This window comes from Nipponia nippon, unplaced genomic scaffold (genome assembly GCF_047370975.1).
Source record: "Nipponia nippon isolate SJK-2023a ecotype South Korea unplaced genomic scaffold, ASM4737097v1 scaffold_5, whole genome shotgun sequence".
NCBI lineage: Eukaryota > Metazoa > Chordata > Aves > Pelecaniformes > Threskiornithidae > Nipponia > Nipponia nippon.
The window spans coordinates 13,057,070-13,081,741 of NW_028262369.1; the positions used below are offsets into that span (position 1 = coordinate 13,057,070).

General features: G+C 43.7%; 1 protein-coding gene across 6 annotated transcripts in view; it reads right to left on the reverse strand.

Moving 5' to 3' along the window:
* MAD1L1 (mitotic arrest deficient 1 like 1) overlaps window positions 1-24,672 on the reverse strand; it is a 385,042-nt gene that overhangs the window by 117,849 nt on the left and 242,521 nt on the right. For all 6 annotated transcript variants that reach the window (XM_087732706.1, XM_087732708.1, XM_087732710.1 and 3 more), the window contains exon 16: window positions 10,372-10,579. In XM_087732706.1, coding sequence (XP_087588832.1) covers window positions 10,372-10,579 — 208 coding nt within the window. The remainder of the gene's footprint in view (window positions 1-10,371; window positions 10,580-24,672) is intronic.

Sequence of the window (24,672 nt, forward strand, 5' to 3'; positions counted from 1 at the left end):
GAGGGTCTTACGCCTTCTTGTTTAGGATACTGTGTGAGTAGTAACCACTGGACAAGCTGCCCGGAATACCTGGATGTTAGCAAACCAGGTTGCTAGGTGTGAAGATACTAAGAGAGGCTTCTCTCCCTTCCTATTGATATTCTTATGTCAGCACCACATTCAAAAGGCTATCACAACGTTATCACATCATGGTATTGATGTCAGTGGCATGATTAAGATGGCAAAGTAATTACAAGTGTCTGCTTTTATACGCTGATTGCTTTCCAAATAAATGTTCTCCATTCCAAATAAATCCACTATGGATTAACATTTCTCCTACTTGCTCACAGCCTAGAATGTATTTGATTAGAAAAACCTGATCAAAACTCTGCTTGACCATTTTTCAGCACTTCACCATTTTTCTTTTCCTCATCAGGAAGAAAAGTGTATCCATTAGTTAACCTTTTCAAACACATTCTTTTTGTAGTCTAATTCAAAGAAGGATTATAAAAAAATCGTCAGACTTGGCATCTGAATAGCTTTTTGTGAGCGCAGGGAACAAGCATTCATATATCAGAACATCAGCATGGGGAGATAAGGGTAGCTGTATATGTGCGTGCTTATCTGAATGCAAGATCAGTACTGTGAAACCAGCATAAACACCAAGGACAGAATCCATATATTGATGTAATTCTTAGTGGTACTAGTGCATTTGTGTGAATTTGCAATTAAATAAAGCTTATTCCTTAAAAAGAAAACAAGAAGTTAAGGATATAATTCAAGGTCTACTGAGATCAACAGGAATTTTTTCCATCGCATTTGAATATAGCTCCCTCTCCCTCCCTCCCAACATGTCTTCCAGAATATTAAGAAAGAAATTACCTGAAATTTGTTTGTACTGTTTTTAAACAGACCAAGAAATTCTCAATTCTCTTAGTCTGCTTTCTAACCCAGCAAATCCAAAGCTCTCCTTTCTTCCATGGCCAACATTTCATGTATTTTAATCCACATTAGTTTCATACCAAAAGAAGTCATTGAAAATACTACAAATACATGTGAGTGACAAATGAACTGATGCAGGAAACATAACTTTGAATCTCCTGACTTTTATGCAATTAAAATATCAACTTAATTGTTGGATCTGTGTAGCTTCTCTCATTTTAATATGTAAATCAGTCTCTATTACTGCATAGCTCAAAGAATGTGTTACTTGGCTTACTTGATTAGGCTGGGAATTGCTGGTCCTGCTGTCACTATGTTTACACTTTAGTGACAAGTTTGCACATCAAATTCACATAATGCAATGTCATCAACTTACTCATCAAATATAAACTTCTTAAATACAGCCGCTGCTCTTGAATATTGAAACAGCCTTATTTTGCTTCATTTACAGCCCCTAAATAATCAGAGTAAGTGAAAACAAAAATTGGGAACACAACCGGAAAACAGTATTTCCCAGGAAAAACAGCTTCCCACAGAGAGACAGGTAGGTAAACCAGAAAAACAGCCCATGCAAAAAGTTATCCTTCACCTTCTGAATTTTAGTTGCACGTTTCCCCTTTAAAATGTGGAACAAGTAGAGACGCTTTATTTCTCAGTCTCTACACATTCACCCCACCTCATTTGGGATTCAGTGTTAAGGAGTCCCTATTTATTCTGTGAAGACAGTCAGATTTCAGCTCCCGGCCACGTATAAGTGGAAATTGAAATGAGGACTCCAGAGAAAAACAGCAAATTCAGTAATTTTTTTTTCCCGTTATGAACCTGCCATAACAAGAATACTGCCATCTTGGACAGTATGGAGAGGGAAAGTGTAAATAAGTTCAGTATTTTCCCACTTCTGTCATCTTTCCTGAATCTAATAAACATCCCCAACCAAGGGGACATTCACCTTGTCAGCACAAGGCTTTGCAAGATGTTCCTGGTAACCTCGACACCCATTGCAAAGTTCCTCTACTAGATTTCCACTACTCTCTACTGTTCACAAAGGCATCAAGCGTTAATTCCAGGAGAAACAATACATTGACATGATGCAGAGCAGAGATCTGAGGCTCTCCCCTGCCGCCAAGCTCTGTCACACTGGCAGGCTGGTTTTTCTCATGTCAGGGAAATCGTGTCGGCCTGAATTTGAGACATCAGCACAAGCCTTTCTTCTCAGTCCTGCTGATGAATGAAAGAGCATTTTCAATTGTGTACATCCAGAGGCCTTATGGCACATTGGTCCTAATCAAAAGCTGCTCTGTGATGCAAACTGCTGTAAGAGGCAGCTCATATCACAACCCCGCAGGACCCAAAGGGCAGCTGCAGATTATACTGCATTTCCTTCCCTTCAGAAGAAATGCTGGACTGGAGAGATCTAGCAGCAGCATCCTGACTGCTACATAGCCACCAAGGCGGCAACAACCAAATAACAAGAGCTTGACTCAAATACCCAAGCAAGAAAACACAACTGTGAATGTTTACCAAGACCCATAAAGCTCAACAGCCTGTTGGCTTGTCTCTGGTTGATAAAGAAACCATCAGCACAGAGAGATATAGAAGAAGCAGAGGGATGTAGAAGAACTACATCCATGAAGGGTGCTATCTGCAATGTGGCAGTTTCCATATGGTACAAATTTGATGGTGTTTTATAGGGATTTGGCAGGTGGGAAGGGGTTAAAACACAGGAGGAGGAAGGTTTCAGGTCCTTCTACTACCCATTGACTTCTCTCCTTGAAAAGGCTCTGAACTGCCCCTTATTATAGATGGAGGAGCACAGCTACTTCTGGGGACTCGAAGGGACGTGCCCAGTAGTGAGAACAATTCATCCTCATGGTTACTTCATGTTTCACTCAGCTACTGATGACTGAGAACTTGAAACCCAAGTCAGCAGGCTTAAAAATGCTGTTTCTATCAACAATTCTCCTCTAAAGCCACATATAGAGTAAGCCAGAAGACAGAATACTCCCTGCCTGCCCAGGTTTCTCCACACATTTTCTCTTGACTTATCTGGTTCCAGAAGCTACGTCTAACCTTGCCACCTAGACATTACCTACCTCTAACCTTCCCGTCTACCTCAGCAAGGGTGACCTCTTCCTTCTCCGATGTAACACCACTTTACTGCATCAGCACTGAATAAGGAAAATGCACCTGCCTACGAAACAAGCAACCTTCACCCCAGCCGTATTTACTTGTGGTGCTACTTATTTCCATTACACCCAGATTCAAGGCAGGATCTCTGAGCCCAGATAGAAACCACTGTAGATATTCTCATAGTTCAGTGTTTAAATTTGGTCCCCCTCATCACATATACTTTTTCATTTTCTTTTCCATTTCCTTCTCCATCCCAACTTATTTTAATATTTCTTTCTTGGTAAAGTGGCTTTATTTCCTCTGGAGCAAGGCTTCTGCTACTACTAAATATTTTGTAATGAACTTCTACACAGTGCCTAGCAAGAGGGCAGGAGATGCTTTAAAAAAAAAAAAAACAAACCACAAACAAACCCTTGTAGGAATTACTGGATCTATACGGAGGTATTATGCAGGTTCACAGGCTGCCTCTTACAAAAGCAGAAACACCGAGACCTCCAGAAACTCCACACGTGAATTGGGTGGAAAAGAGGGGCCAGGAAGAAAGCCTGCAGCTCTTTTGCTCTTTGTGAAGGCTAAGTACAGTCTGGGTAGTAACCTTTGACTGACACCAAGTTTTACACATTCAGTAGCTACAACAGAACTACGTTACAGGATGTATTACAAACCTCTGGCTCCCTGGACGGCAGATGGAGTCTGAAAGCCCCAGCAATGTCTCACTGGCACCTCCCATCACAGTTTCACAAGAAGCTGCAGGCTTCAGGCATCCTCAGGGGTTTGTTCGGTCAGCAACCCCTGTCTGCCCGCTCGTGTCCCAACCGTTCACAGCACACAGATTAAGTCATGCTCCGGGGCAAGTCTCTCTGGTTGTTTAACAGACTCATGGCATGCTGCCACAGGCAGGGCACACTGTTTTCAACATATTCAGTGCTGCATGACTTCATATCTGTGTTATCTCCAAAAAAACTTGGGAATCTATCTGGATGACAAATGCTATATATGATAAAAGCAACTTTTTTTTTAACCTGGGAACATTTCTTTCAGCTCTCTTGAGGTACTATACTTTCATTCAAGCCAGGAAACCCAGTTCTTTATACACGCCTGCTCTGACTTCAGTAGTGCAGAGCATTTGCCACCAAAGGCCACACTGTTGCTGAATCAGGACACATGACTGCTTCAGGGTGTCTTCCCCTTGTGCCTAGACTGCCCAAATCTATTGACATCATTGTAATGTAAAAGGGTTTTATAGACTCTGCCACCAACTACTGTAACGCTGGCAATACTGGAGTATAGGAGGTCCTGACTTGGCTATAGTCTTTTAAGAAAACAGGTATATTTAGCAGCCCCACCTCATTACCTATAGTGCTGGGCTGGGACAAAGGGATATGGATGATAAGGAAGGAAATCAAAGTAAGCTCTGTTTAAACTACCAGCTTATTCCCAGTCTTAATATACTATTCATGTCCCAGACTGGTATAAATGTCTTGCAGCAGAGAAACTAGCACCATAAAAACAATAATGATAATAACTAGCAGAGAGGTGAGGGGATTGCCCCAAGGAGGCACTGCTCTTCAGCTGCAGAGTCAGCACGGGAAGGCAGGATGGCTCAGAGCGGGTCAGGCAGAGCAGCTCCCAAGGACTGCTGCTAATAACACTCGTCCTGTGTGCTGCTTTCCATATCATTTGTGTTTTGCACATTAAAGCCATGTGACATTTCTGATGCAGGTAGAAGTAGGGAATGATTTCTTCCCCCATCAAGAACACGTGGCCATCTCTGGAGTGAAAGAGGACAGAACTTCATCAGTGCACAGCAAAACACCAGAGGCAAAGACAAGCCTTTATAAACTTCAGAAGAAACTGGGATATGCAGAAAGCAATTACTTTCATTGAAATACAGGCAGGCAAAGGCTAACATCATGTTCTTACCAAAAATCCCTTAACATTTGAAGACGGCAAATGCTCCGGACCTTCACTTTAGTAAGGTTATTCCTTCAGTACAAATTGAAGGGGAATTGGCATGTTAAACATCATTGAGAGAAGTGTCACCTAATGAATCCTTCCTCTGTTTTAGGAAGAGGCATTACATGACCAAAGAAGAGCTGCCCTCTATGCACCCACCCGGTCCAACCTTGTTTGACCAGCAAGATGCTGGGAGCCATCAGCACAAAGTGAGATATAGATGCTGCGCTAGCAGAGGCACACCCACCAACAACTAAGGTCACAGAAAAATCCTTCATCAGGTGGACTCGGGTTTCATTTGCAGGTGCAGCCCTCATCACATGTGGATTTCCTACACACAGATGGTAGGAAGCACCAAGGCTTCCAAGCACCAACAACTCAGCCAACTGTGGATGGAGAATGGCAACTTTTAAATTCCACCTGCTCCTTTTCTGTCACCTTCTGTACTCAGAAACACATTCATCAGAAGCACAAGCATGCTGGGACAGTGACAAATTTTACCATCTCTGGCTTGTCACTTCAAAAAGATTAGGTTGTTTTAATATTAATTCATTACCCCATTTAATTCCAATTAATTACATTTTTACAAGGCCCTGACATGGCAGTGATGCTGGAGACAGCCTCTGCTAAACACCAGATGCAGCATCTTTTTTAGGGTCAAACACCTGCCTTAGAGTGAGATTCCCCAGTCCTTCATCCTTTTCCTAGTTTTCCCTAATAAGAGAAAAAGGACACTGAAATCACTGAGATGGATGAGTAGCTTTCCTTTTTGGTGGGATCATGTTCAGGAAAATAGTTCACTTCCAAAATTCTCCACAGATGGTTGAAATCAGAGTTGATCCTCTTTCTTGGTAGGGGTACCAGCCTGTCTCTCAACAGAAAGAATATTAAAAGCACTTTTCCTCTTTCTCACAGGGAGAGGCTGCATGAAAGAAGGAAATGCTCCACTGTACCTACAGGACAGCAATAAATCATGAGAGCTCATGGAAAATTCGATTCACTGCATTCTTTAGTCAGGACCCAGCTTCCACAGGTCATCCTATTCCTACCTTAAAACATATCACTTTTAAGATAAGAACACAAATGGAAATAATCAGCACCTGAAGCATTCTCATTTCTACCTATGCTTTGCTACAATGCACAAGTCATTAATTCTGTCAGCTCCCCATTAGCTGCCACCTACCTATTTGCTTGCAACTAAGACTGAACTCCATGTCTAGCAGTGCCAGAAAAGAAAAATCAAGAGGTCCACCAGGACCAGACAAGGCAAAACAGGAAGATCTAAACAGAAATGGCCTGGAGAGAAACAAGAAAAATCAGGAAAAGCTATGGAGCTGGAAGGAGAAAAAAAAAAAAAAAAAAAAAAAGAGAAGATGCATCCTGAAATACAAAAAGGGGGGTGGGGAGGGAAGGGAAGGGAAGAAGAATGAAGAATATGAGAAAGAGAAAAGCAGAACTGGAACAGATTCCAAGTCTGGGCAGTGATGCCCTGTGCCACCTTTCCAAAGCTGTTACAATCTGCATCCCTGCTTCAGAGACAGGAGGACTTGGAGCCTCTCCCCAGCTGGCAGCCTGACCTTGGTGCACTCTCCTCTTACACAACCCAGACCTGGGCAGCCACCGGGAGAGAAACAAAACACCCATAAAGTTACAGCCCATGCCCATAATGCGGCTGCCACAGATCTGCCCCATTAATACCACACAACCCCACGTGCAAATTTATATTTTGAAAAAGGACGGCATGTTGTTATATCTCACATTGTTCAAACCTCTCCTTTGCAATAGCCCTGGTACCCATTTTAGTAGAGACTATTACGGCATAAATGAGAAGAAAGGACCACTGAACTACGTGGCAAGTTGCCAGGTTGTGCTGCAGCCTCCAGCGGTTATGCTCAAAGAGATTTAAAGTCCAGCATAACCTTGATTTTTAATAGAGTCACATTTAATGAGCTTTAATGTCCACAGTAATAATTTCCTTATTACCTATCCAGGAGTCGGAACCATGATCAGAAAAAACGTACTGCACTCCAGTCCAATGAGCGAATTTAATAATGGCCAATACATTATTATCAAAACCATCAACATCATTGTCCTTAATGCCTTTTTTTGGTTGGTATAATTATAATTCTTTGAACCTTAAGCATAATTGTTGCAGATCACATAAGCTTGCTGAACACAGCAAACCTGACTGGCTAGGGGCCACCCAAATCCCTTACCTCTGCCAATAAGCCATTCAGGGTATATGGCAAAATGGGACAATAAAATCTTACATTTACCTCTATCTGTCAAAAGGCAAAATACAAAACCACATATGACCTTTGTTGTCTTCCCAGCTTTTATCCACACTTTTCCTACTCTGTCCTCGGTCTCCCTTCATCCCATTCAACTCTGACAGGAGGGACCTCCCACCTCAAAAGCTCAGAGAGCTGAATTTGCCTCTTGCATGTGTCATACGAGTGAGATGGATAAACAGACATATGGGTATTGCACCTGACAGAAAGGGGGGCAAGAAAAATTCTAATTCTTGTTATTTTTGTACAGAAACAGTTCCACAAACCTCACTGAAACCTGCTCCCTTATTATGCACAATAAACATCCCTCCCCAAGGCAGCCAATTGCACAGTGACAAACAGAGCAGAGGGAGTTTCTGGGACATGCTCCCCATTTCACACCTTGAAAATATACTAAAATGGAAGGCATATGGCAGCCATTCCTGTGGGCAGAGCTGTTGAGATCCTGAGAAAACAGCAAATGCTGGATCTTCCACTTCTTATCCAGAGAGAGACAGTGTAAGTTTTCTGGCCACGTGAATCCATGTTGTTAAACCACTCCTGGAACAGCTGTTGCATCCACACTGCGGATGCTGCGTGAGCTAAGCAGGATAGGCTCAATGCAAAAATGGATGCAGCTTGCACGGCGTGCTTGATGAGCTGTCCCCTAACCCACCAGGAGCTCTACCCTGCCTCAGCAAAAAGGCCAAACCTGGCATTCATCTGGCTAATTTAAAGCCAGCTCAGATATGCCTGCTAACCTTGCAGTCAGTGCCATAACATCCTCAGCATCTCTTGCACATCCTAACATACCCAGTGTTCATCATCTGACCATATTGCTGAATGCTCCTGCAGCAGAAAGGAGGGTTTAGGACTATTTACAGCAACATTCTTCGTGCATGACAGTGATGCAGACAAGTACATAAAATACAAGAAAAAACTCAAGATCTTTCCATATAACTTGTCTTACTACACACATGCCCTGGTCTCAAAGGCAGTCATCCACAGGGCTCCTCCATCCTCCACTTACAGCTCTTTTTCCCATTTTGTTTACATGAACCACTTCCATATGCACTTACAGGCACTCTGAGAACGCAAAGGGCCCTCCTGTGACTATGATAAATGACACTGAAGTATTTCCCACCCTGCTAGGCTCTGCAACTGATGCTCTCTCCCATGTGAATTGGTGACCAGAAGTCAGAATGATACAGCACAGGACTGGGGCAAAAGGAAAAAAAGCATCACATACATAAGAGGCTGGAAACACCCTGAAACCCAGTGAGCTGTTTGTTTTCCTGTTGGAATCAAAGGCAGAAGAGAAAACAGCTTTAAAAATACATTTCTCATAAGCTAAAGACAAACCTGGTAACAACCCAGCACAGAAGTGCCTCACAAACAGCTAAAAGCAACTGCGTGAAAGGCAGCAGAATAATAATTATGAATAACAAATCACAGGAGGCATGCGTGAGAAACGCATTCCCCCAGAAGAAATGGTCTAATTACTGGAGATGATACCCCAGAGGTTCATTCCTCAGCAGCAGAGACACAGAGTTGACCTCACCTCTGCATCCTCTCTGCCCCTGACCAGTGCTCTCCCCCTTGGGCTTGAGGGGCACTGTCAGCTGCATGGATCTGCAGCATTAGATGTGCCAGGCTACTCGGGGGCATAACGACAGACAAGGGCACTGGGCAGCAGCATCTGCTGTAATTTAAAAACCAGTGCATTTCAAATTCAAATTGCAATGCAAGAACTATCCCCAAGAACTGCTTGAGTCTCAGTGGGGTCTTAGACTGGAAGCTCCTACGGGCAAAGGCAGCCTTCCTTAAACGTTCAGGAAGTGTTTAATGCTTATGCATTTGTTAGAGCATCCACTAACAACAGTGACAAACTGTCATTGTACCTCTAACATCCAGTCAGCTATTCACTTTATAAACTACCCCATCTACACTTCTCACCGTCGTATTTTTAAGGCTATATAGTACCATAATCCACTATGAGATGCTGAAACAAACACATTCTTAGCAGTAATAAAGTACTATTGTTTGAGCAATGGGAAAACAAGCAAGCTACTTTCAGAGAATTTTGGTGTCGTAACAGTGAAAGACATTTTCTTCTGTGTATTTCTTGAAACCAGGGCTCTGCCATTTTGTGGTTCTCCAGTCTCTAACACACATGGCCTTTGAGAAAAGCTTTACCCTCTTAGCCTCATCCAAGGGAGGACCCTGACCTCCGGACACTGACCACATACGTGCTGCTGGAACACAACAGGGTAGCTCCACACGGACCTTCAGCTCTCTTATTTTTCTCTTCTCCAACAAAAATGTTTTGAGGGCAAGGTACATGCAAGAGAGTTACAGCAGTAAGATCTCTTGGGCTCTGCAGCATGACTAGACTCTGCCTGGTCCCCTCGCAATGTTGTAGGCGATGGGTCACATTTTATTGATATCCTTACCTTGATTTACAGAGTCTGAGAGCATGACTGGAAGTGTTGACTTTGGGGTTACTGTACTAAAAAGTCTCGTTCAGGTATGTGAAGGGAAGACAGACTGTACTGGAGGAGGGCCACAGATTCTGTGAAATGTATTTAGCTTGGTGAAAGATGTACTCTATTTTCATGGAGTATTGAGTGGAGCTGTGATTAATGGGGCACATATACACTGATAAACAATATTAATTTGTTTTAAGCCAGGTCTGAAAAGATTTCAACCACTTGCTTCCCTGCAGCTATGAAAGTTATTTCCTGCTGTCTGTACTACCTCAAGGGCTAAACCAGCCCTGAAAGGAAGAAAATATTTCCTTTTACTCCATCGGCAGCACCAGCCTATGAAGGCTGTTGTATTGGTATTTCATTTATCATGAGCAAATGATATGGATTATTATTATTTATCCTTACCACCTACCCTCTGTACCAAACTGCCACAGGATTGCCACCACACATTCACTCTCTCCTGCATCAACCCAGCTTTTTCAATTTTCCTTATAACCATTCCATCAAACACACTGTCTGCAATGTCTCCATCTGCTTCTGCAGTCAGTTCCTCTGGCAGTACGGATGAGTAAGTGCATCTTCATGACCAGAAGCCAGCAGCCTACCTGCAATTTCTTGTGGTGACTGAAAACTCCCAACTCCTTCCAAATTCCCAGGGATGGAGCCGCCTCCTTCGAGCACCCTCACCAGCTCCCTCAGCCTTTCACACTCTTCCTGGAGCTGCTGCTGCTCCTCTTTGCGCTGCTGCTTGGCCAAGCTTGCTGGGTTCATGCTGAAATGAAGAACTTTGGTTCTGCTGGGGTCATAGTCACCCTGCGTGGCAGAAACAACAGAAGCAGATTGAGTAACTGATCCAACATCCAAGTTCACCCAACCTGTACCACTCTTTGTGTGAAGACGAAAAATGTTACAGCAGAAAAAGGGACACTTATACAGTGATAACGTTTTATTCCAACAGTTGAAGTCAGCCAAACATAGTATTGCTTCGCCTTCTCTTGCTACTCCCTCTTCCAAAAAAAAAAAAAAAACAAAAACCCAAACCAAAACCCACCACGAAAAAACCCCACTCAACAGAGCTTGCTCCCTGGCTGACACCTCCACAGTTAAATTTAACTCCAGACATGAAGTTTTATAGCTGTATTTTAAATCTCTTGATAGCAGGAGATTATAATGAAAACACAGATACACCCTTAAACTACAGCAGGACACCCAGTACTAGCCTAATTTATTACTTGTATGAGCCAGCAACGTCCATATGACTCCAGTGGTGGAGTCTTTAGCAAGTTGTATCAGCTCGTCCCAAGCAAGTGAACAGATATCTCATTTTATACTTTTTTCTCAGAGGTGAGTTGTATTTATAGCAGTTTAAATAGTCAGTCAAGTCCTAAGATGGCAAATTAATATTCTTTCAAAGTGAGAGGAAAACACTGATGTTACATTTGTGATTTCAGAGAGACAATTTTCATATAAACTACAGGAAGCCTCACGACCATAAAAGTAGTAAAGCATGTGCTAATGCTGGCTTCCAAGGCACTCTGCCCAGCTGAAACCCTATAGTACCGCCTGCATAAAGAGGCATTTTATATGGTAATATTTTTCCTTCAATTAAATCTCAGGACCTAAAGTGATTTTGTAAACATTAATTAACCCTCAAGAGCAGCATGAGGTAGGTGTTATCCCAATTTTATCATTTCATTTTCATTAAAGACGTGCTAGAACTTTACGTGGGGGTTTTTCATGCGAACCAGAGCAGAGACTGAGCAACTTCATCCTGAATTGCTGGTCATTGCTGGTAAGAGACCCTAGAAGATCCCATTTCCAAACATCTTTTATTGAAAATACTCCACCCACATACTGTAAAGCACCTCTGCCCACAGCAGGGAATGAACTGCCGAAACTCGCCGCCCCAGAGCCTGGCAGCAGATGCAGCGCTGGTTCAAAAAAGGGTTTGACAAATTCATGGACAACAGCTCCATAACTGGACCCTGACAGGGGAGGGCAGGGGTGCATCCTCCAACATCTCTGGCTGCTGGGAAAGTGCTGGGGAGCGTGGCCAAGTTTGTGGGGTCTCCCAAACTCTCCATCACTGTGGTCAGAGATGCTCTTCTGGGCTGAATGGACAACAGGTAAGGGCCAGCTGGGCACTATTTATGTTTCACATGCGATGCTTGCTACATCTCACAGCTGTTCCAGTGCCCTCTTGCGGGAACCATACTGAAATTCTCCTTTAAAACCTCACTTTCTCGACATTAGCTGGGCAGAAGGCAGCTGGAAGAGGTGTGCTCACCCGCAGAGACGCAGGTGCCCGTGAGCAGTGTTGGGGTCTGGGCGCAGCAGTGCAGCCAGTGATGTGCAGGGGCTGCGGTGCTCACGGCTCCCCTGCGGTCCCCAAGGCTGGCTCCCCCTCTGCCAGCTGGCTCCCAGGGTCATGCCAGGCATATGGGCCCCACCGTGGAGAAGCAGCAGCCAAAGCTGAGGCTGGCAGGACGCCAGCAGTTATGTAGGCAAAGGGGAAGAGCAATTTAGATCTGGGAGAAGACGTGAAGTTTAAAAGTGCTTTTGGTCAAGAGCATGGGGTCCATGTGCTGGTGAATACGAGGTTAATGCCTTTTGCATCTACCACTAAAAATGTAATTTAAAACTGCACAACTGGAAACCTTGAATCCCTGCGACTGGCATGGAAAGCATCAATGTACCTGGAAAGCAACAGATGCTCTCACTGCTGTGTTTCCCAGAGAGAGAAAAAAAAGGGGGTACAGTTGTACCTCATAACTACTCTGAGAAACCAATATGGTGATCCTTGTGAATAACCAGTTTAACCACATTTGTCCATCTGGGTAAAAGAGACAGTCACTATTTCACGGTGTAAGTACAAGTTAAAAACAAAAGGAAATCATATCTGTATCTGTATGTCACAGGCCAAGAGAGGGTGGAAGGAACCCCCTAACACAGGAGGACATGGGAACCCCCAAAGGGCTGCCCTACCCCAAGGAGCTCACTCCAGAGAACTGGGGAAACCCAGGCACAGAAACCTTGGGTACCCTTGCTAGCTGTTTGCATTCCCCGCAGTCAGAGTACATGGTCTTCCAGCCCTCAGCCACATACCAGGCAGGTGATGCGTCTTCTCACACTGCCCAAGCCTCGCAGTGCTCAGGAGACCTACAGGAACACCTGGGAGGGCAACACTGTCCTACAGCCCCACAGCAACAGGGTTTCGTGACCCCATTTCCATGGGGAGGTTGAGACAAACAGCCTGGACCTGACAGACAGGCCATTAGGACCAAGAGAAGAAATAATCCCACTGACAGCCTTGGCCAAGAACAATTTAGGAGAGAACTGAAGGACTGGGACTACATGCAGCATCTTCGAGATGTTGAAGAGAGGGAGCATGAAGACAGCTGTAACACCAACTTATTAGATATATTCTCCCCAGCAACACACTGGCATTTACAAACCTGTTCCCGCATGCAGCTATCTAACTTCTCATGCTATTTGCATTTCAGCACTCTTCCAGACAGGTCAGGGCACTCCTTACTCTCGTGTTTGCCTTTCAAGGGAAGAGATTCAACCCCAAAGTTTGCAATGGGGTCTACACTGGCTGGCAAAAGGATGCTCTTAAAATCAGAGCTGCGGAGCCCGCTTCTCCCTGTGCAGCCCAGTACCATGGTATTTCTGACAAGCTGTGAAGGGCAGCTCTGGCACCGTCTCCCTCGCTGGCCGCAGCACCAAGGTCAGGCAGACATCACGCCTCCTCGCCCTGGCTGCCACCACCTTGCTGACTCCAGCACACAGCGCAGAGACCGCCTGTGCTTTCATACTGCACCATCACTGCAGACGCTCACGCAAAGACACGAGACAGCAGAAGGATCTCGGTGTGGAGGAAAGCCATGCAAACCTGGAGACTGCTACTACCTTCCTGCTGGGACGGCTTTAACCCATCCTGTGCTAGTCTGTTTATTTTGCAGGTTATTTACTCTTTTAAAACATCTCTCCGGCCTTTATATAAAGCCCTGCCACGAAGCTGCAGTGCTTTGGCTCTTATAGCTTTTTCAGTTCATTTATCCTCTCCTTTTATAACATGTCCACTTGAAAAATCACGCTCTAAAACTCAGCACTAGGACTCAGCCTTATTTTCAGGGCTCACCAGCGCTCATGAGCACGTCAGTCTGAAGCTACACTGAGACAGGTGAATCTCTTAAAAACCCACTATGATATGAAGGCTGTGGCAGAATCCATCTCATTTAACATTTCGGGGAGATCACTAACATATTTTCTATGCTACTCACGTTTTGGGCTAGGGGCAGTAGCTTTCTCTTTATTCTACACAGCACACATCAAACCAGCACATTTCTCCCTACAGCTAAAATATTAGTGTTGCTGGTTTATATTATAGTAACACCTAAAGAAACCAAGTGAGACAGGGATCCTGGTGTGCTAGGTCCTGTACAAACCCCACAAGAAACTACCACCTAAAGCCCAAAAAACAAACAACAAAGCCTGAAGACATGGTATATGAAGGGAGCAGAGGTATGGAAAGATACGGCCTCCAGTTTGAGGCTCCTTAGCAGCACCGTGGCAAAAATGAAAAGAAAACATGTGTTCAGAGATGACCCTCCTCATCACTGGACTGTACAGTTGCACCAAGCAGAGAGTTACTTAAGTCTCTGGGAAATTTACTGAAATCTATGGATTTTCAAATAAATGCAGGAAGCTTTCTATGGAAATGGTGCAGACCAGAGCCAATTGCTGATGAAAGGGATCAGATGCATGTGTATGTAATACCAGACAGCCAAAATGGTATCACGACTTCAATCATTTGGAGTATTTTTCCAAATTTCTGAAGGTTGGGAGTGACTTAGGTTGCTTCTAGGAAGAGTCATGGCTGGAAACTGCTAATTATAACAGACAGCAAAACAGCATTAAAATCTCACTAGCATTTGAAGGAGAAGAAATCCTAATTCTGTTAAGAAACAAGGGACTGAAAAAAGCAACCAACCTCCTTCTTGAATCCTTTTAGCTCTGGAAAATGTAAATTGCTGATTTTCTCTGTTAACTGCTCCCCGCCCCCCCCCCCCCCCCCCCCCAAGAAATTAGTCTTACGGATCAGAATTTTGTCCTTTCAGCTCTGCAACAGAAGCCTGGAAAATGGTGTTTCAGGCACTGGGAGAGAAGACCTAAACCAGGTTTGCCCATTTAGAAAATCATTTCTAAACCAGAGCCGCCGATGAGGAAGACCAAACAGTGGCATCTGAAAGGCATGGTACAGAAGAGACTGCCACGCTCTTTGAAAAGGAGCTGAGACTCCCAGAACAACTGCCCAGGAGCAGCTCCAGATGGTGCTTCTGTGCTGAACCAACACAGGTATCACTTAACTGAGTTAAAAAGCATCTTGCAACAAACGGTAACGTATCCCTGGTTTCTCCAAGAAGCATGAAAAGCGTGCTTCAGGTTTGGAAACTTGGCCTGAATGTGAGAATCGACCAAATCCACTTAAGCTCATGGTGCCTTTACACAGAAAAATGAGACATTTGGGGATGCAACCAATATATGACCTACAGACAATCCCTTTGTTGGAAAGAACAGTAAAATGCCACCCTGTCCCCAGTTCATTCAGCAGATAACTTGCTAGATCGTTTTGCTCATCAACACATCATGGCCAGTGTCTCAGAGAGCAAAGATGATACATTACTGCTGGTTTCTCAGCAGCACCCCTCTTTTTCCCAATACTTTAAAATTTGGAAATTGTAGAGATGCTGAAGAGTAAATAACTTGAACTAGAGAGAACTGCTGGCATTCATTGATTCTTCTTTCAAGGAATAACATTGAACCAGTAATTCAGATTTGTCAGAAAAATGTACACAGAACTTCAATTTAGGAGGAAGCAATAAACACCTTGATTGATTGCAACCAAGTCTGGTTGACACTTAGCAGTACAGTGAATTATTCATTCCTGGAAAGTAAGATGCTAACTAGCTGATTTGGTGCTTAAGGCAGCAAAACCATTTTTGCGCTCTCAGAAGGGCACCGGACATTTTATGGAGATGATTTGTTGACTCCACATGTTAATATGTTCTACGATTTGTGAAATAATGTTGTTTTGATGCATTATCCTCAGCCTTCCAGACACATGCCCCAGGGTATGCGCAAAGGAAACTCTCTCATCCACCACTGAGAAGAACCATCCCACCACTTCTGTCCCAATCGCACGGTCATTATGTGAGACAGCCACCGCAGATGCAACACACAAATATTGTCTTAATGCAATACGCCCTAAGCACACACTGGGACACGGCAGAACTATTTAGTATGGCTCTGGCTATCAGTAAACTTTCTGACAAAAGACTGTGGAAAAGAGAATTTGCAACAGGGCCAATTTGCCATCTAGAACAGAGGTACCAGCTCAATTCAGATGCTGCTGCCTTCCTTCCCACTTCCATCTCCCACCTTGGGAAGAAAACAGCCCAAGGAGATAATTGTGCTGATGCTATGTGTCGTTTTTTAAAACTGTATCATCGGCAAACAGTCAGTATGTTGGTCTACATGTTGAAATTATAGCTCAAAAACTTCTTAAGTAATCTCCCCATTAGGGAAAACTCAGTCAAGTGACGAAGCAATGAATGAAGACAGGATTGCTTTAATCTCTGAAAAACAGAAACTTTTCCTTTAGAAGAGGAGTTGTTTAGAAGAACAATGAAAGCTGCCAGTGACAGCACCTTGAAAAGGGCTGAACTTTTTCTGGCATCTCTCCTCCTGGTTGTTTGAAAACTGCACAGTCCCAATTCAGAGACGTCTTTCTCCAGGAGCTATAAAAGCTTTTCTCTCTACTCGACGCACTTTCACAGGCCCACAGGTAAGAATAAAGCACTTAAAACCATGTGGACTACTTTACATTTGATGAAACATTCAGTGCTTAACAACTCCATTTAAGATCTATTCATCTACTGCAGATATTTCTAATCAGAAGGTAGAACTGGTAGCAAAGGGAGTAGTCTCAACTGTTGTGAATACGTTTATCTAACATCACTAATGATTCATACGTTCTTACGTCCCAAGGAAGCAGTGACTGTCAGGATACAATGTCAGCAAGCACTGTCAAGGATTTTCAACTGACTTCGCATCTTCATAGGCTCCTCCTGTTTAATGCATTTGGAAGCAAAGAAGTGAAACCCCATACATGAGGCTGACATGCACTTAAGTGCCTTATTTTTTCATAGTCTTGATGTCTATCAACCTTAAAAGATTGTGATTTCTGAGCAGCACAATAAATTCTGGCAGAGCATATGGACAGCTGAGTTTAATCGCTACTCGCTTGCAATGCAACAGATTGTGCTTGCCCCTGCTGAGAAAAGGCTGACGATTGGAAGCTCTTCAAGGAAAGAACCATTTCTTCTTTGTGCGACTCTCGCACACAGTGAGCACCACCCAAATACAAGCAATACACGCTGCTGCTTTCTTAGCTAAGGAATTTGTTTCTATGCTGACTTCTTAAGAGAAAAATCTCCAAGGTTTCCGGACTGGGATGCATTATTCAATATCAGGGAACTTAAATAGAAACAATCTAAGGAGCTTAGTTGATTGTATCAGCTTTAAAGGAATAATGTGTCAATAGTTACCCTGGAAGAACATCCCAAATAAAGACCGCATCTATCTGTAGGAGACAGATGGGAAAGTTTCTTAAATACAGCTGTAAAACATAAAGCATCAATTGCAGGGGTGATGGAAGGGGAGTGTTTGAAAAGCACCCAACTGGCCAGGGAATGCTCTTGCTACCATTTGCTACCTCTTGTAGGCAAAAAGTAGCTTAAATTGTGAACACTAACACGCAGCAGATAATTGGGTATATGCATGTGGTGAATGTCCAAAATTTAATTTTTGAACTCTTGAGCAGAAGCCTGCTACTTGCTCGCTGCAAGCACAGCCTAGTTGTTAATTTTGGTAAGACCTGGACTAAACCAAAAGTGGCACATCCTGAATCCTCCACGGATAGAGAGGCATGAGACAGAATCACTGCTTAGGAGGCTGATCAGAAGCTGATCAATGATTTAGATTATTTAGATTGGGAAAATCAGGGGCTTGGAGTTCCAGAAAGAAAAGAAGGGTTCCCAAAAAGAGAAGTGGTCTCGGAAAAAAGAGGGTCTGGAAAGAAGGTGGTGACGATCCTGTCTGCAGAAAAGATCCTGGCAGTGGAGGAAGATCCTGGAGATCAGAGAGATGCATGAGGATGAAGGCCAGGGGATGCCCAGGGACCTTGGCCAGCAAAGACTGTGAGTGATGACTGCGTGCAGACACGACTTTCTGTCCAACCATCCTGCACCAGCAGCCATCTCCCTGCAGGGAAGGAGCGCTGATCCCGAGAGAAGGCAGCACCGAGGTGGGGGAGCGAACAAACAACTGTGTGAAAAAACAAAGTGGGGTAAAACATCTGATATTATTGGTTCTAAAATAAACCCCAGTGTCCGGCTCTACCGTGGGTTGCTGCTTACTCTGTCCCACCCGTGGCTGCCTCCTGTCTTCGTTTCAAAACAAAATGTTACCCAAGGCCTCTGGACAGTCTCTCGCTGTGTCAGGCTCCAGCTACTGAATTCCTGCAAAATCCAAGTTTCTGATACTTGCGCTGCTAGAAGGGCTGACGCTGTTTTGGGGGACTTGTAAGCTTATTCTTGGGATTCAGTGCCTCCTCCTGACCATGGATCCTTTACACAGTTCGAGCTGCAACAGAAATGCACTCCACTCCCAAGGCTTCAGGTTTTTGGAATTACTGTCTTGCTTTTCCAAAAACATGTGGTATTTGTGAGTAAACACAGCCACACACGCACACGCACTTTGCACATAGCTAATAAATACTCTGCTGCTTTTACTGAATTATGAAAGCAGAGAAGTCACAAATCATTAGAAGTCATCTTTGAATGTATTTATCTTCAGCTTACAGGTAACGGTATAGCATTTACATCATTTAGGTCTGCTGTTAGTCCTGCATCAATACCTCCTGGAAATTTTACTCAAAGATGGAGAACAAAAAAACAGTGGGAAGGCAAAATTGGAATTTATCACCTGAAAGGTGCGTGCAAAGTCCCCACCTATAGCTCTTGCTGCAGTAGCTTATTAAGTAGAGTCAGCCTGGCTATACAGGTGAGCAGCTTCTGGTCTACCTTTATACCTTTATCTTATTTTTACTTTAACAGATTTTTTTTTTTTTGTTTTTAAATAATTTCAGTTACTCAGCTCTCTCCTACAAAAGGATATAGGAGGCATTTCTGCACCCAGTACAAGGCAGTCTCAGCAAGCTTAATCCTACCTCAGTAAATGCCATTTTAATGGAAATTCTGTTTCTTGGTTTTGTTCTTTTTGTTTCTTTGCTCAGGCTTGTTAAAGTGATTACAGTAAAATCCAAACTAAACCGCATCCCAAAGAATTCCCTCTGTACCCAGCACACAACATGCAGCGCGCTGACCCACCCCGCCTCCCTCTGTCACAGCAGATAACTACACCAAGGGATCTTTAAAGCTCTTGGAACAGGAGCTGTATTAACAAAAATGGATTGCAAAGATGAGAAAAAGCAAGCTAACAAACAAGCAACAACCACCACCTGCTCCTCATAGCTTTGCCAGTATGCACACACTCACAATCAGAAACAGTTAGGGAAAAAAGAAAAAACCAGAAGGTACTGGATGTTGGGCAAAGGCTCACTTGTGCCCACCAGGTCTCATGCCGGTTTCCTACCTTCTTTCCCACATTTCTCTTTCCATCATCTTTGTGTGTACATCTGCAGCATGCACAACCCTGAAACCTGGCAGCAGAAATTCACTTGGGCAACCTTTTCATCCTTCTCTTAGTGAGTTCTTAGTCCAACTCCTGCTACTTCTTCCCCAAAACAGGAAGATCGTTCTCCTTGCCCCACTGATGTGACCTGTTGTCCATACACCTTGATTCAGGCAATCCTTCTACGGCCTCCTGAACACCCATGTTAGCCATTTCCAGAACAGCGAAGGTGAAGACAATCTGTGTTAGTCCGAGTTATGCCTCTTCATCCCCAGTAACGCCTCTATAGTTCCCACCAGCACAAAAGATTTCAGATCCCTACCCTCACATGCAGTGACATGAGTAATCCCACATTACCTTCCCCACTCCATCAGTAACGCCACCTCCAACACTTGGACCAGCTGCTCCTCCCACAAAGACTTCTACAGGGCTTTTTCTTTCCCTTCCTGAGCTGATCTGCCACACTACATGTACTTATTGATATTCCTCCCTATGGCCCTCTTTTACTGCAGCATCTACAGCAAATTAGCAATAAGACAGAGTCGGTTGGAGTTAGGATGTATTGCAGACGAAAAAGCTCTAATCACCCTAATCACACTGCTCTAACACCAGACCATATCTTTTGGTACAACGTGTAGCACATTTTGGGCACTGCTGCAATATGAGTAATAAAATAAAATGTCTCACCAGTGGTGCTGAAGCCCTTGGTACAGTTCTAAAAAGAAGATCTTTTCTCTATACCCACTTTCAAATGCATTATCCCCTGGAGTATGCAAGACTATAATTTGCATTGAGTGAGGCATTCAGATGAGGTCTGGGATGCAAACAAACGTGACAAGAAGGTTAAGAGTCAGGACAGCAAGACATGGAATGGCATGGAGTTGGGATAATCTAGAAGAAAAAAAATGCATTCAAACGTTCACTGCCCTTTTCAATTGCTGCTCTTCCTTTTACTGAAATGAAAGAAAATCACAGTCTCCTCTAGGATGGTTTGTTACCACCTTGAGATTTGAATTCTGGGGTTTCTACACTAGTTTTTTCAAGTCAAGGATTCCTGTCTTTCCAAACAACGAAGTCCATAAAAAGTTGCTATTATTTACACTCTAGTAGCATGCAGAGGAGACCTGTGATGGTTCAAAAACCTCTGATAAAGACACTGAAAAGAAAAAGCACATAGGTTTTGAAAACAGCCCCAAAGAGCTTATAGTTTAAATTATAAAAATTCTTTTTCAGAGATAAGACTTAACTTCATGGTGAGAAATGCTGACTCTCATAGATCTGAATTTCAAACAACATTTTATCAACTTTCCCATACAAATGAAGTAACTGGTTAAGAATACTGTTGAGAAGTTGTCGTGATTTAACCCCAGCCGGCAACTAAGCCCCACACAGCTGCTTGCCCAGCACCCCCACCCCGGTGGGATGGGGGAGAGAATCAGAAGAGTAAAAGTGAGAAAACTCGTGGGTTGAGATAAAGACAGTTTAACAGGTAAAGCAAAAGCCGCGCACAAGCAAAGCAAAAGAAGGGATCCATTCACTACCGCCCATGGGCAGGCAGGTGTTCAGCCATCTCCAGGAAAGCAGGGCTCCATCACACGTAACCGTTACTTGGGAAGACAAATGCCATCACTCCAAATGTCCCCCCTTCCTCCTTCTTCCCCCAGCTTTATATGCTGAGCATGAGGCCATATGGTACGGAATATCCCTTTGGTCAGCTGGGGTCAGCTGTCCCGGCCGTGTCCCCTCCCAGCTTCTTGTGCACCCCCAGCCCACTCGCTGGTGGGGTGAGAGGCAGAAAAGGCCTTGACTCTGTGTAAGCCCTGCTCAGCAATAACAAAAACATCCCTGTGTCATCAACACTGTTTTCAGCACAAATCCAAAACATAGCCCCATACTAGCTACTATGAAGAAAATTAACTCTATCTCAACCAAAACCAGCACAGCAGTGTCAGACCAAACCTAGCTTTTCAAGAGAAGTACACATTGTTAAAAAAAAAAAAAAAAAATTAACTACTTCCTTGCTGCTCTGTGTTCTTATTCTGCATGCAACATGCACATACAGATACTGCACAAATAGCCCAGAAAGACAGAAGATCCTTGAGGTGAGGGGTTTTTGTAGTATTTACTCCAATCCAGACATTCAGCCACTCAAAGCTTTCTCTCCCAACAATGCCCTATAAATCTCACTTTAATGCCTCTGTAATTATGTGCTTCCTGGTAAAGCTCTACTTTGGAATGAATTCCTATGGGATTTCAAGGGGAGATCCCAAAGGAGAAAGGCAGCATGAACCGGCAGTGCTAGCCAGAGACGGTAGCCCTCCGTATTCACACAGGAAGGGAAGAGTCAGAGTGAAGTCCGACAACAGAAGTCCCTCTTTCAAGACCTCATAAAGGAAAGTAAAACTGCAAAGCAATAAGATTTTCCAGTTAATATATCTCATTAGCAAAAAGCAAAACCTATATATATATTTTTTTAGACAGTATCTTATATAAAATGAGAGATTAATAATTAAAGATTAGGTAAAATCCACTGCCTTCATGATCTGATGGCAGGATGCATCAAAGCTCAGCTGAGCATATACAAGCCTGAAAAGTAAGTGACAAGAAGGGCTGTCAATCATGTCATGTATTTGTACAGCAAACACATTGCATAGGCTGGTTGCTGAGGTCAACCACAACAGCATTAACAGCAACACTGAAACTTCCTAACACCTTCAAGTACACCAGGACGTTTTGATCCTGTAACTTAATGCATATAAAAGTACTACTGTATGTCCTTGCATGTATAACTCTGACCTGGCGGGGTACAAAGCAAACCCTGAATAGCTCCACTGCCTGTCAGTGAATGAGCGTGCGCCCTCGGTCTCGGCCGCACTGCAGAGCTAACCCGCCGTCATTAACAGATTCCCTGCCTCGAGCTGGAAGCAGTTCCACTTAAAGAGCAAATCAAGTTCCCTTTCACATCATATAGGAACTGTGACAGACACAAATGGTTTGGAGGACTCATTTCTGACAGTCTCCTCGAGCAGCTGGGCAGTCTCTGAGTGGGTTTTATAGCAAACGTGCTCCAGGTTAAACAAGGTCCGCTGCAGCCTCTCACTGCGAGAGGTTATGGCCTCCCACACTCCTTCTGCTTTGGCCAAGCAGGAGATAAAAATGAGGAAAACAAAACACGTCCTTGCAGCACACCAAGGGGAAGAAGAGCTAGAGAAGAACTGCCAATTTTTTTTTTTTTTTTTTTGTCATAGTCACTTCTCAGTGATGCGGTCTTTGTCGTGACACAGCTTGCCCCTGGGGAGAGCTCATCTTCCCCAATCACCTCAATGTCCAACCAGGTACCAGGAAGAAATTTCTCTAGTAATGGATAATTTGGTAGAAGAAGTGAGAGAGCAAATAGGGAGCTGTCAACATCTCAGAAAAATGTATATACATGTACATACCTTTCTTAATTATCCATGTATGCACATTATTCACCAGAAAGAGTCACCGCAGTTTCACTTAGATGTGTTGAATATGCAGAACCCTCTTTTGTTTGCTCTGCTCTTTCTCAAGTAAGAGACCTAACTATCTAAAACATCCAAATATCGATTCAGAGGGTACATTTGCTTCCAGCTCCTCAGGGCAAATAGGCAAATGTTTGATCTTCCCTCTCTTTTCATCATTTGATCAGGTTACTCTATTTAAGTAAGTTGTAGGATCCCTGATGAAAAGAGATCTTTTCCCCCTTCTCCAGGAGCATGGGAAAGGTCTCCTCCATCTCCTTCTTCCTCCCCACCTGGTGATGATTACCATTTGGTCCCAGGTTTCCTCACCCAGCTCCTCAGGGAGCTGGACTCTGCTCCCTTGGTCTCCATGCAGAAGGGAGTTGCTTTGTGTCCCTTTATTCCTGGAACATTGGAAGTTTCTACAGTCTTGGGATTAACAAACATTAGAAAGGTCTCAGCCAGTGAGAACAGGGCTGTCACGGAGCAGCTTGCTGTGCATACAAAGAAACCCTCAACTAGAAGAGTCAGCAATGCAAGGAGAATTAAAAAGCACAGTTAAATGACCCTAAATCCTAATGCATATTTATAAACTACATCGCATCAAAACTAAATCAATACCCCTCACTAGTTACATATGGCCTGAGAAAGTAAGAGCTGGTAACTTGTTTTTGCTTTACCCATTTTACTGATGAGATCTGGAAAGTCTCCATACGGGAATAAATTCCTGGGGTTGAGAAGAGGAATGTGGTAGCAGGGTAAGACAGAGCAGAGAGGAGAGGAGGAGCAGCCATCCATACCGTGCGGATGGCACAAGGGATCCACCCAAGCCTTGTCTACAGAGAAAAGTTTCAGTTTAAGCCCTTCTACTCCCATGACAAAGAGAGAAACATTTCTGACACGAGGGCAGGTTTTTTGATTTATGCTGCACCTCTGTAGGTGACATAAGCTACATCCCCCCACCATTTCATACCCCATGTGCTGTGTGAGGCTGTCCACGTGGGGGACTTATATCAGCACAACCATCTGCTTAAATACACTTTCTTGGTTTCCACTGGGGAAAAAATACTTCTTGGTTGCCTGCAAAGTTTCAACTACTATTCATCCATTTTTTCTTGAATGCAATTTGAACCAAAGATATGGGAAAATGCTTAGGAATGTCGGACTGGGATCAACAGCCCATTAGCAAAATGACTCTGTCAACTGCTAAACCTGCCTTGTATCAATTCACCTCCAACACAACTTCTTTATTCAAGCTTAGACTGCTACAAAGTTGAGCCAAAACCAATTTGAATCTATCTTGAAATATATTTGGAAGACACAAAACTGTCCGGACATCAGTGCACAACTTAATGGTCTGAAATACAACTGTCATGTCTCCTGTTTGATTTCATTTCACCAGTTTTACTTCACCATGCTAATGGCCTGGAGAGTGACAAGCACATTTTGCACAGAGATGTGAAGGGGCAATGATTTCAAATTTTACTGCCAAGTTTTCCCAGAATTATGACTGCCAGGTCAACCTATAAACTGTTAAGACCCTACAAAACCTCATTCAAAACAAAGTGCTTCCTGCTGTATAAAATTTAAGCTTTGACTTTTATCATCACTTTCCTCGTCGTCAACATGAATGACAACATTTTTATGAAAGAAAATTGTGAATGA